The 13,860-nt window shown below is 44.4% G+C and overlaps 1 protein-coding gene across 3 annotated transcripts; it reads left to right on the forward strand.

Annotated features, from left to right (window-relative positions):
- The first annotated feature begins 168 nt into the window (after positions 1-168).
- On the forward strand, positions 169-12,983 carry LOC104934416 (lissencephaly-1 homolog B). 3 transcript variants are annotated; one of them, XM_027273497.1, is made up of 12 exons: positions 169-347; positions 2,663-2,752; positions 7,854-8,124; positions 9,546-9,630; positions 9,734-9,808; positions 9,904-10,110; positions 10,764-10,932; positions 11,069-11,171; positions 11,352-11,580; positions 12,138-12,239; positions 12,326-12,482; positions 12,588-12,983. In XM_027273497.1, exons 3-12 carry the CDS (start codon positions 8,093-8,095, stop codon positions 12,659-12,661), a joined length of 1,233 nt encoding a protein of 410 aa, XP_027129298.1. In that variant the 5' UTR covers positions 169-347; positions 2,663-2,752; positions 7,854-8,092; the 3' UTR covers positions 12,662-12,983. The 3 variants fall into 3 exon arrangements, with proteins under 3 accessions (XP_027129298.1, XP_010748376.1, XP_019128429.1); XM_010750074.3 differs by lacking the exon at positions 2,663-2,752; XM_019272884.2 differs by lacking the exons at positions 169-347; positions 2,663-2,752 and adding an exon at positions 400-540.
- Positions 12,984-13,860: the final 877 nt, after the last annotated feature.

Below are 13,860 nucleotides of genomic sequence, written 5' to 3' on the forward strand. Positions count from 1 at the left end.
CAATAAAAAATAACGGATATAACTTGTATTTATGGTGTGTTTTTGCTTTATTTAAACGATATATATATATATATATATAGTAATAATATAATTTAAAATTTATATATATCATTTATAATAATTTATGCACACGCTGCGCGCCCCCGCTCGTCTCAACGTGCGCGCGGCCGATATCCAATCGCGACCGTTAGCTGGGGCCGGGCGATTGCGGTGGTACCAAAGAGGAGGAAAAATCTGAGCGACCGTGCCGGGTGATGTGAAAAGTCACAATAGCACATCAAAAGCAGGCTTTCCCATCGCATGCTCAGACCATACGAGGAGATATGAGAATTAACTTTTGTCAGAGGGTAAGTTAGCAGTCTTTACGCCCGTCTGTGTTTTTGTTTTGGCACTTAGAAAGACTTGTTATTTGTGACGACGAACCGCCCGCAGTGTCTGCGCTCTCCCGTTCCGACCTCAAAATGGCGGAGAGGCCGAAAGCTAAGCTAAGTGGCAAAGTTGGCATTCACGGGAGCGTCGCTGTAGAGACGGAGCGTGAAGGTAACACAGCAGTGTGTGGGTCAGCTGTGCCGAATGCGTTCGCCGAATTCAAACCGTTTCTGTGTTCCTCGGTCTTGTTTGTTGTGAAGCCTGACTGCTCGCTCGGCTAACGTTAGCCGCGTCTATTTCTGTTCTGTTCTGTGGGGACGAGCTAACGTGGTACGTTAGCCGGCTAAGCTAAGTGAGGAGCTGTCAGCTCGCTGCCATATTCCCGCAGCCGGGCCAAAATACTCTGAAATGGATACATCAAATGCCACATTTCCAACTCGAGAAGTTGGCTTTATATATTGTGAAGAGCCAAATTCATGTCAATAACATGACACTATGACAGTTAGCTTAAACAGTGTTGTCTTGTACTGGGAAATATCAGCTAACAGCCCTGTGATCAAAGTTCCATTCCTCTGAACGTTTGAAGGGATATCACTGTTGTTTCCTAATCTGTTGACTAGCTGTGTGTCGGCGTAGACCAACGCCCTGTGTGTGTTGTGGTGTGGTGGTTGTGGCGGTGTAAATCCAGCCTGCTCACACTGACAGCTCCACTTTACATCTACGTTATCGTGCTATGCTAACGTTAGCTGGGAAGGGCGTTGCTGAGCCATTGCTGCAACTTTGCCCTTGTGGCCATCGAAGCCTGTGAAGACGTCACCCGAGCCACATTTTGAACTCCGTGAATCTGTTTCAGGCAGAAAAGAAAGCAGCCGTCAGGTGATCTGTGCTGTTCTCATGCGTGCTGAAGGTTTGAGGGATCAGCAGGGTGGAGACTAAAAAAAAAAATAGTGATAGTGAAATAGTGATATTCAAGAAGGCTGGACAAAACTGTGTCATAGCTGAATTTCACTGAGCTGATTGAATGCTCAGTAATTGTCCAGTAGCTGTAGAGCATTAAACGTCAGGGCCCATGACTGTGGAATATGAATGTTATAAACCTTAATATGTACTTAATCTGTCAAACTACATCGCCATCTTTTGTTTCTTAAATGTTTTTAAATATAATAAAATGTTTCATTCAGTATTCATAGCTGCATCATCCTCTGGATGGGAACAGCTACATGAATACAATAATGAAATCATCAAATCTGGATCAGCGTCATGTTTTGATATTCTGTCACGTTTGAAGTCTTGACTGTTGGCACTGATGGTGCATGGCATGTTTCAGATAAAGGAGAAGGAACTTTTGAACTCAGTGTTTTTATTATAGGGCAAGTAATGTCACGATAAACCCAGAGAGAGCTGCTTGATTAAGAAAATGTAATGATGTGCTGCCAGTTAAAGAAAAGAAAAGGATTTGCTTTGTGGTTCAGTTTGTGCCAGAAGGGACTTGTTTGGCCTGAAGGTCACCCATAAGGAGGGGCACTGTACAGCAGCTTGACACAAACCAGGCATGATGACTTGATATGCAGCCAGATTTGATGCCTGTGGCTGCTTTCATTACCAGGTTTGTTTTGTATTTGATTGACAGTTGAAATGGATAGATTAAGTAATAAAATGATTCTGTGGTTCCAGCTTCTCGAGTGTGAGGATCAGCTTTATTTGGGTCTAGAACTGACAAAACAAGAAAGAACACTGATGGATGTCGTTCTAGACTAATCAGTAAATTCATAAAATAAATGGATCCAATGGAAATAATTGTTAGCTGTGACTTGTCTGAATATTGCCATATCACAAATGAATGTTGCACTACTTGTTTATGCTGAACAATTAATCAAATCTAGAAATACATTACAGGAATATAAAACTGTAGCATATCAAATTAAGCGCTTCCTAAACTAGCAGTCAGCCACCAAGGGTGATCTATTAGGCTTCACTCGGGGAGCTGTCATGCATGTGCACCCTGCATGGCCCCGTGTAAAAATCCTGGATGTTGCAGCTGCAGTTGGGAGTAGAAAAGTAATATAGAGCAGAGAGCAGACGGGCTAAACGAAAATCAAATGCCTGGAGGAGAAGGTGTAGACCTACCCCCCTGAAACAGATCATCATCCGCTGTTTGGAAGTGTTTGGGATTTAGGGCAAGTTATGTAAGCAAGAACAAATCACAACTAACAGCCTGAAAAAACAGCACAAAGTGCAGCACGATGAACGCTTGAAGGCCAAGGAGAGTGACCCCGCTATCATCCTTTTCCAGTGTCATCTCAGACATCCATATGCGTGAAGCTGTACAGCATGTCAGCATATCTCTCCAGGGAGCGCAGTGCTCTGTTGATGTTCATTTAAGGTAATACTATGAATAAATATCATTCTTACTTTGATACACAGATTTGGACATTAGCAGAAATGTAGCACAATGTGAGGGGTATAAAATCACTAAAATCAATGACGGATCCTGATCCACCATCAGATTTTGGCCATAATTGTGCAGCTTACATAGTTTTATTAACAGCCAACAATGCCGAGTTTTACAGTTTATGATGATGATGTATATCTCAGGAAGGAGGTCTTCACAGTCCAAATCCTGAGGGAGAGCATTTCTGTACATGTTGTTAGAGAGGACAGCGTATCCATTCCAGGGTTGATAAGTGTTGTTCACGTGGAGAGGATGGGTACAGCTGAATGTGGCTCTGTGTTCAGACTAATGTTCAGCGCTCTGAGGAAGACAGATGAGGCATAATTGACGTCACAGTCTGTTATTGTATCCTAATGAGAGCTTAGTCACATCATGTTCATCTTTTTCTGTTTCACAGCTAAAAACCAAGAGCATGTGTTATGGTAACATGTTGTATTCCTTGAGAAAGAAGCAGGAATATAAGCTGTGATCTGTGTTGTGATTATGAGCGGATGCAGAGAGATGGGAGGGAAATGAAATGTGGTCGTCATGCTGCCTGCGTGTTTCATGGCCTCCTCATTGACACGTCACTGAGTCATGTTACATATTGTGGAGGGATTGTTTCTTCATCTTTCTCAGTTTTTGGATATGACCTGCTAGAGAGAGGACTGACAGTGACTGTGGTAGTTTCAGGTGACATGAACAATGATGTTAGAATATTTGAGTGAGACCCAATAACATTTGTGAGCTTTGACAAAAGGTTGTGTTAAACTTGTGTTTGATGTTTTATGGTGACCCACCATTTTTACAGACAAACTTGTGCATTCATTATTTCAAAGCCATGTTCTCCTCTCCTGGGTGCAGCTCTATTTGAATGAAAGTGAAAGTGTTGTCATTCCACCACCACACCAAATTCCATTCTTAAATTTAGCGCTTCAGAGTTTCTTCGCTTACATGCTGAACATGAACTGGCTAAAAAATATTTATTTTATAAATTCTAGAGATCCATCTGAAGCACTCTTTAGATCCACCACTCACTTATTAAATGAAAATCTGGAGCCTTTCCTTCTGTCTTCCTCGTCGTCAAACAGCGGTGAATAACACAAAAAGCTGCAATGATCATTTTCCATTCCAACACAATTGCAGCTTGTCACTGCTCTTTAGTACTAATGAATGATGATACTCTTTCAAAATAAATCTTTATCATTTCCTAACTGTAATGTCTTTATGTTTATCAGCATATCATTATTGTATCAGTGCTGTCTGTTTTGCTTATAGTCAGTGTGAACTGAAGGAGGAGGAAAAGGTTGAACTGAGGCTCTTCATTCACCTGTCGCCAATCCATCAGTGCCTATTATGTCTTATCAATTCTTTTTATTCAATGAAAAACTTCAAACTGAGCCCATCCTAAGGATCTATATTGGTGCTGAGCCGGGTGTATATAATGGATCAGTCAAAGCCGATGCAAAGGGTTGCTCTCTTTAACGACAGCTGGGCTCTATAACTTGAGCATTTCTAGTTGGGCTACGACATGGAGTTTTGAACAGATTGTGAAACGGTGAAGAAGATAAGCTATTTCTATCTTCTTAATGTCGGGCACTGAGTCTGGCTCCCCACAAAATCACACGAAATGTTTGACAGCACTTGGACTGGCTGAGCCTATGTTCACATTTTCTCAGGCAAAGTTTTGCAGAAAATCCTCTTATAGAATTTTATTTTTGCCATATGCTTTCATACATTTCGTGGTAATGGCTGGTACTGGTGCAGGATCAGCAAAGCCAAAAATAAAATAATTGACTGTCCCCTTTAGCTTTTTGTCGCTCTTCAGTGACAGAGCATGGGTGAAAACATGAGTCATCCCTGCGCGCTCATTCAACAGAATTCCTTTTTGTATTACAGTTTGACAGGTACATTACCTCTGCATCCTGCACAGAGCTGTGTGTTCTTTTTTGGGGGGGGCCTTTTCAAGCTTTTATGACAGAGACAGCTGAAGAGTGACAGGAATGTGGGGAGAGAGAGACGGGGAATGACATGCAGGTCGGAATCGAACCCTGGGCCGCAGTACATGGGGCGGATGCTCTACCAACTGAGCTAAACTACACCCAAGAGCTGTGTGTTGTGTTTAAGGCAGAAAAATAGTGTTAAATAGAAGTTGCTTCCACACATGAATGGATGCATATGAGTGGTAAAATGGTTCTAAAAACCGAGGCCAACATAGTGGACTAACATCATGTCAAACTGTGTGCTAATGTTGTTCATCTGGAGTCTGATCTGTCTGTGGAAACACTGCAAACACATGTACAGCAGCTTTGAATGTGTTGATTAGCAGAACAAGACGAGTCCCCACAGTGCTTCAGCAGCCTCTCACAGGATACAGGTCAAATGAATGACTGCTGATATAGGAGTGTTTATCTCTGAGGACATGTGGCCATACTCAGTCTGGAGAATAATGCTACAGCATGTTGTGCATGTTAGCCTGAGCTCAGCTCACAGTGAATGGAGGGTTTTTAGACTGGTCCTTGAGAACTTTCATTTATTTTGGTTTCTTTATTTTGTTATGTAAGGTTCCAAAAAGCACACAAACAAACCGTATTCACTATTTCCAACATTTGAATAAGCCTGATTCAATGACAGGACCTTGATCCCTTCTTCTTGATTAATGACTCTGACCATGTTCCCTCTGTTTAAGCACTGAGCCTAGATAATTGCACATTTGCCTTTCAGTGTGTTCACTGTGTGACTCCTGCAGACTGAACCCAGGCTTCATACTGTCACTGTCTGTGCGTTCTCCCTCCCAAATACACTTGCTGTTGAAGCTCAGGAGTCTCAGGCAGGTGCAGAAGCTACCGAGGTTGTCTTAGTTACGTAATAGTTTAGAGGTTGGTCTGTTTGGTCAAATAGCTATTTTTGAAGCACGCTGAGAGTGCTGCTAAGCTCTGTCCGGTCAGCTCAGAGCACTCATCATGTCTGCAGACAGAGAAAAGGAGTTCTCTCCAGGACACTTCTGGCACGTCCCTGGCTAAATGTTTTGTTCCTCTGCAGCTGAAATGTAATGCTCCAGCACTCAGACTGTAGCTGACTTGTCAGTGGAATGGAAACTTTTTATTCCTTTCTTTCTTTTCACACTAAATTTCTGTAGCAGCCTGCTCATACTGAAAATCCATGTGCACAATGGGGCGTCTTTTGACAGCGCTGTCAGCCAAAGACTCAATCACAGTGGACGGCAGATGAGCGTGTAACACTGTCTACTTCAAATGTGGCTCAGCTAACTTCACTGACGCTCATTGCCGGAGCAGAGAGCATCAGAGCAGCCAACAGATTGGGCTCACCCACCCCCCATTTGTGTCTGCTTCCATCAGTTAGTTTTCTGAGTCGTGGTCATTGTGTGACTCTGTTTGTTAAGTTGACAGCCCACCATGCTGTTGCTCAGCATTGCTCTGTGTATAGTGACGCAGCTAAAAAGAAAAATGCATTGATATGACTGACCAAGTCGATTCGGAGTCTTCTTGACTGATGACTTGAATCATTGACTTTTAAGGGGCTGTCATTTATTTTCTTAAAGTGTTTTTTTTGTGTTTAGAAGCAGCAACAAACAGTGAAACAGAGCGAGGCAGCAGACAGTACATGCAATGATGGCTTGTTGTTAAGGTCTTCTCTCCGTGTCTGGGGTTAATCCTGTTAGCTGTCCAGTCCCTTCTTTACATCGCGCTGTCAGCTGTATGGAGGACTTGTGGTCTCTATCTCACACACACACACACACACACACACACACACACACACACACACACACACAGACTCAGTCTGGTGTAGCTGCTAAGCAGCTTAGTGCTATTGTGGCCCCAGGTGCCTGCAATGTTGAAGCTCAGGAAGTGAATGTTCTTATTAGCTCACAATCTCTGAATGGTGTGTTTTGATTTGTCAGCATGTTCTGTTTGTTGATCTGTGCTCTTCTGTTAGGATGGTCACATTGTCCCAAAACTCAGATTTCAAAATAAGTTTGATACGACGAGTCACGCAGTTAGCCAAATAGACTGCTACTTTCTAAAATAAATCATTTGCTTGTGTAACATCCAGAGTCTAAGATCCAGTGTGCAGAAGGTTGAGTTGCTAGTCCAGTCTTTAGTTGTAAAATGAATCTCTGTTCTCAGTGTGTTTGGAAATGGATGTAATGGAGTAAACTTTGTGGCTGATATGTAGAGCCTAAGGATGTATGCATTAGAGTTGTCACGATACTAAAATGAGTAACCACGATACTATACATCAAAGTATCGCGGTTCCGGGTATTATCGCAATACTGCTGCCTTTTTTTATTATTATTATTTTTATAAACTGCAATGTATTTGTACAAGTTAGTTTGAAACAACGACGTTTGTTTTTTAAGCAAAATTAGTGTTGCCACTGACGAAGACGCCACGGCAGACTCGCTGCTCGGGCCCGGTGCTTCTGCCATGGTGAGTGTGTTGTCTCGTGTCTGGGCGAGACAGAACTTTAGCTTGTTGTTTGTTTTGAAGTTTCTATCGAAGCGGAGCTGTCTTCGCAGAGTTCGTTCTTGCCGGCAGAAACAATGAACAGCCAATCAGCTAACAGACGGGCGGACCCAGCGTGTGGAAACAGCCTATCATATCCCTGGACGTCACCAGTAACAGGCAAACAGCCAATCATTCAGCAGCTGTGTAGTTCGGTTGTGGTTCCATGTTGGTTTGTTTACAAAGGAGTAGCATGCAGTGAGAAGCCGGGAGGAGAGTAGAGGCGGCCGCTATGTAGCGGAGACTGGCACCGGTAGTATAGTAATCCACGGTAGTACCGTCGTGTAAAATTTCTAGTATAGTAGCGACGGTTATGATTTGGCACCGCGGGGTACCGTGTATACCGTGGGTATCGTGCAACTCTAGTATGCATCAGTGAACCAATAAATGAACAGGACTGCAAACTCCCCGACACTGTCATTAATCTTTTAACTGTCAACTGTACTCACTCATTTGTCTTTCAATCCTAGAATATATTTTTGCTGTCCATTAGCTGCATGACTTTTCCTGTTCTCTCTCTCCATCAGGTGATGGGCACGTCTGATCAGTGAGACATTTGGACCTGTGGATACTCGTCGAGTCTTGTTCCTCCAGTTAACTGACAGCAGTTCGCCTCCCTGCGCGTGGCACTCTTTTCGCCACCTCCCGAGTATCTGAAGGAAGATCACAGAGGGACTCGGACGCCTCCCAGCCGCACTCTTCCCCAGCCACACTCCCTCAGCACATCGCCTCACCCTCACCTCCCCAAGAGGGAGAGAACAGCAGCATGGTGCTGTCACAGAGACAAAGAGATGAACTGTGAGTGGCCAGATGTAAATATGCGGGTGTGCAGCCTCATTAGACATGCAAACAAGAAGAGACATGTTGTGTAGTGAAGAGGAGCGTCGAAATGTGTGTACATGTATGCCTTTTAGCAACAAGGCACAGATGTACATCAGGTTTACCTCTTCATCTATATGAGGTTCATACAGATGTTGTGAGTTATCCTTGTTGTGAGAGTAACTGGCACCGACCACTCAAAGCACTTTACAGTACATAACTCATTCACCCATTCATACACATTCACACACTGATGGCTCAGCCTTCAGGAGCAATTTGGGGTTCAGTATCTTGCCCAAGGACACTTCAACATGCAGACTGGAGGGGATCGAACCGAATTGGGATCTTCTGATTAGTGGACGACCCACCCTACCTCCAAGCCACAGCAAATGTGATGACATGAGGTCCATGGTGTTTCACTCGATAGCTACTTAGTGAATATTTCATAACCCCCATCACAGGAGCGAAGAAGTGAGGGGGATGGGGGAAGAGAAGGATGAACTTCAGATGATGGCTGGTTAATGTGAGCAGCTCTGTGCAGTGACTGCCCGCTGATCAGACGCTAGGCACAGTCCAGAGCAGATATCTGATCTTGTCGTTGAGGTGTAACTACACCTGGACTATTTATGTTCTTTTGATTGGGAGAATTTAGTGGAAATCCTGCTGCCAATGATGGCCTGATGTTCAAAGTCTGTAGCAGACTGTTGAATCAGGATTACAGTTATCAGCCGTTAAAAGGAGGCCCAGAGCTGCAGCCTAAATTTAGCACCGTTACTCATGAAATATTCACCCTTTAGCTCATAACGGAGCTTTTCCACTCTAACTGTGTGTGTGTGTGTGTGTGTGTGTGTGTGTGTGTGTGTGTGTGTGTGTGTGTGCGCGTGCGTGCGTGCGTGCGTGCGTGCGTGCGTGCGTGTTTGTCCTGTCCTGTCCTGTCCTTGCGGCATCCATTCTTCTACTCTTTGTGGTGAGTCTCCGGTTTCCATAGCAGCACCAAACACTTTCCCAGTGATGCGGTCCTTGATGTTTGTGTTCTTTCACTGAAGGGTTGTAATTTCTTATGGCACTCAGTCAGATTTGCTGGCATTTAAGGTGGAACTGTGAAACGTGAATTCCATTGCTCCCATCTGTTAGACAGGGTGTGGTCTCCTCTCTTTTAAGGAGGAACCAGCGTTTTTGTTAAGGTTGAGCTAATGTTTAATAAATGACCTCACTTTGACAGGTTATTAATTTAGCCTAATTATGGGCAGAATCATATATATATATATATATATATACATACACACACACACACACACACACACATACATATACATACACTGATACTTGGCAGTTGGCATATGCTAGTATCTGTGAGGAAGTTAACACCTTTTAAAAATGTATTTTTTTCCTTTCCACAGAAACCGGGCCATAGCCGATTATCTCCGTTCCAATGGATACGAGGAGGCCTATTCCACCTTTAAGAAAGAGGCAGAGTTAGACATGGTAAGGAGAGGCAGCTGCACAAAAACATGATCATAAATGACAAAGATGGTGTACATTCATGTCTGGATCCCTTCCTCAAAATCTGTCTTTTCTCCATTCATAGAATGAAGAGGTAGATAAAAAGTATGCAGGCCTTTTGGAAAAGAAATGGACCTCAGTCATCAGATTACAGAAGAAGGTAAGGAATGTGTGTGTGCTAACTGAGAGCTGGATTTAACTGATGTTAACGAGTCCTCTGACTCCTCTGCTCTTTGACTCACCACTCTGCCTCAGGTGATGGAGCTGGAGTCGAAGTTGAACGAGGCGAAGGAGGAGATGACACACGGAGGATCCGTGGGTCAGAAGAGGGACCCCAAGGAGTGGATCCCCCGTCCCCCAGAGCGATACGCCCTGAGCGGGCACCGCGCCCCCGTCACGCGGGTCATATTCCACCCTGTGTTCTCTGTCATGGTCACAGCCTCTGAGGATGCTACCATCAAGGTGTGTTAGACTCCCTTTGCTTTGGTCATATGCCGTTATATCTTTTCTAAAATGAACTGCTCTTAAAGCTCAGTGTCGGCTGCGTGCAGCAGCATTTATAAGCTAACCAGTGAGCGTTGCAGCACACCATAACACCAGCCTCTGCAGCCCTGACCCTTCAGATCAAAGCTGTATTGCAGATCTGAGCATGTTCTCTCTTTTCATCCTCAGTGCCCTCCCCTCACTCCCCTCACTTGCCTCCTCCCTTTATCCCCCTCCCTCCCCCCCCTGTTTCTCTTCCTTCCTCACTCACTTTCCTTTTTCTGCTTTGTCACTGCTCATCTATTCATCTATGTAGAGATGGGCTGATGCTCATGTTGTCAGAGGCAACGCCCCCCCCCCCCTAGTGTTTTTATTGATTAAACCGTGTCAGCAGATTGTTTGGTTTGTATAACCTGATTGTAGGTATAAGGACACTTTATAGACAAGTCTACTTGCTCAGCTTTGTAACTACGAAACCTGACCATCACTGATTTCTCATGCCTCAGTTATTGTTGTTAGACTTAGTTACACTTAGTTAGTTTGAATAATGTGAGTTCATAGTAGACTTCAAAGTAACGTTTGGTTTTTAGGGCAGTGTCTCGATGACTGACTGTCACTGTCTGTGCTTTTAGGTGTGGGACTACGAGGCAGGGGACTTTGAGCGGACCCTGAAGGGCCACACAGACTCAGTGCAGGACATCTGTTTTGACCAGACAGGAAAGCTGCTGGCTTCATGTTCAGCTGACATGAGCATCAAACTTTGGGACTTTCAGGGGTTCGAGTGCGTCCGAACAATGCATGGTAAGAGATGAAGTAACCATGACTAAAATGACCATGGTTACACTACAAAAAAAACACACACATTCTTAACTGTTTGATTCAAATTGTCTTACATTACTACATTAGTCGTTAAACTAAACTCGACTGTGTCTTCCAGGCCACGATCACAATGTGTCGTCTGTAGCCATCATGCCAAATGGTGACCACATAGTGTCTGCCTCCAGAGACAAGACCATCAAGATGTGGGAGGTGGCCACTGGGTAAGTAGGGGAGAGCCTTGTTTCAACTATCTTTATCACGAGTTCTAATAAAGACTTGGTAGTGTAGTTTTACATGGTTTTTATCCTTCTGTTCCATGATCCTGCTTTTATCCTTACTGTATTTGTTTCCAATGAATTGACACTAAAAGCTTAATAAAAGATTAATATTTCCTCCTGCAGGTACTGTGTGAAGACATTTACAGGCCACAGGGAGTGGGTGAGGATGGTGCGTCCCAACCAGGACGGCTCGTTGATTGCCAGTTGCTCCAATGACCAGACGGTGCGTGTCTGGGTGGTCGCCTCGAAGGAGTGCAAAGCTGAGCTGCGGGAGCACGAACACGTGGTCGAGTGTATCGCCTGGGCCCCAGACAGCGCTCACCCCACCATCCTGGAGGCCACAGGCTCAGAGGTATGTACAGCTGCTGCAGGAATGGACATTTACCTGCAGAGGGTGTTTATGTACGCTCACTTCAGCTGCAGGGTTTCCCACAAGTGTTTATAGTGAAGACAAACCATGTGCAACATTTAAACAACGTTTACCGGTAATTCACTTTTGACTTTCTCAGTACAATACATCCATTGGTTATAAATCCGATGTTTATATGTTTTCATATCTGCATCCATGTTTATAACCAGTCTACAGACATCCCAACAGCTCAGTGAGACTGTACTTCAGCTCAGTGTTGCTATGATGTAATGTTTACCATGGTCACCATCTTTTAGTGTGTTTAGTGTGCTAATATTTGCTAATTAACAGTAAATACAAAGTACAGCTGAGGCTGAATGTCATTAGTTTTGGTTCATTCTAAGATGATATTGGTGCTAGATGAAAAGTCAGAGTTTGTCCTCACCGGCCGACATTGGCGTCTCTAGCATGGCTGAAAAGTGCTATGTCATACCAAGAAATCTTTTCATGACAAACTGCATTGTGGCCAATCACAGTTTTTTTCTTCTCCTGCTTTCCAGAGCAAGAAGAGTGGAAAGCCCGGCCCCTTCCTCCTCTCCGGATCCAGAGATAAAACAATTAAGATGTGGGACGTCAGCATCGGCATCTGCCTTATGACTCTGGTGAGACTGAGTAACTGTTCTCACTGTGTCTGCCTTCACTGTTTATGAATGAGGGGAGTGGTGGATAATCTGTCGTCTTTCTTCAGGTGGGACATGACAACTGGGTGCGTGGGGTGTTGGTTCATCCTGGAGGAAGATTCATAGTGAGCTGCGCTGATGACAAAACTCTAAGGATCTGGGACTACAAGAACAAACGCTGCATGAAGACCCTGTGTGCCCATGAACACTTTGTTACCTCTCTGGGTAAGACTCTGTGATGAATGGAATAATTTGACGTCTTCTACATGAAATTCTCACTTATTGTAACTCCATCCAGTGTACCTGAACAAAGGTTTACCTCTCTTGCAGATTTCCACAAGACTGCTCCCTACGTGGTGACGGGCAGTGTCGATCAGACAGTCAAAGTCTGGGAGTGCCGCTGAGACCGCCTCCATCTCGCCCCCAAACTCTAAAAACAGCCCTGAACCCCACTTTACCCGACCCCTCTCTTTGCACCTCAGCCCTCATCCTTCTGTCCTGACACCCAGCCCAGCCCCTCACCTCTTCACACTCCAAACCATAGTTGACCATGGCGCTTTACCTTTTCCTCCCCCCCCCCCCCTCCCCCCGCCCCCCTCCCTCGCTCCCCCTCTCCTCCCCTCCTCCCCTACATCAGTCCAGCCCTATTAAGATGACTATTGTCCTTTTATGTAATTATTCTGGATGTAGGGTACGCTTAATAAATGTCACGCAATCTCTGACACATAAACACACTCAAAAGATAAGTATTCCTTGCATGGTGAATCAAACAAAAAAAATTGTATACTGTTAAATTTGCCGAATTTGCATACTGTTTTCATGACTTCCTGTCGGGTCAAAGGGGAAATATCATAATATGTGTGCTGGCGCAGGTAGATTTTGGTTAACTGACTGACTACACCCTTTGTTGAAGAGGTTTAGGTTTTGTTTTGTTTCCACTCCATGCCTCCATCATTGTGGTCTGTCACTACATGGATGGTGATAGGGAAGGTGAGAGGAAAGTGAGCATCAAGGAGAGAATGAGAATGAAGCTGTCCAGGACAAGACGATAACATTGGAAGAAAACATTAGGCCGGACACAGCTCCCTAGTTGAATCACATGAGGTTCTGTGGGCGAGTGCACGTGTACATGTGTGTATACATTGTGTGAGTGTGTGTGTTTGTATATTACGACAGGAGAATCTCTCTGCTGTCTCTGCTCTGATGGTCAGAGGGAGAGAGGAGGCAAAGCTTCTCACCCACTGTGTTCATTCATACTACTTCATCTCTTTTAACAAACTTGCTTTCTAGTAGACACTCACAGGACCTTAATGATCCCTAAGCTGCTGAGAGCACAGGCACACGCCCCATAGCAAAAGTGTGTTTTACAGAGGAAAAAGTCTGCTCACCTTTTATGAGGTTTGTGTGTGTGTGTATGTCGGCCCAGAGAATCGCCCGGTGCCCTCTTTGCTCGCTATTTCTGCCTTGTTAACCCATTGAGGGCTCCCTCACACGGGACTTACATTCTGCTTTCTGTGGTCTCACTGCTCTCTTTACACACACATGCACATACACTCACAAATGCACATACACGCACAGTAAAAGTTGTGTATCAATATATCTG

This window comes from Larimichthys crocea, chromosome XXII, assembly GCF_000972845.2.
Source record: "Larimichthys crocea isolate SSNF chromosome XXII, L_crocea_2.0, whole genome shotgun sequence".
NCBI classification, from domain to species: Eukaryota; Metazoa; Chordata; class Actinopteri; family Sciaenidae; genus Larimichthys; species Larimichthys crocea.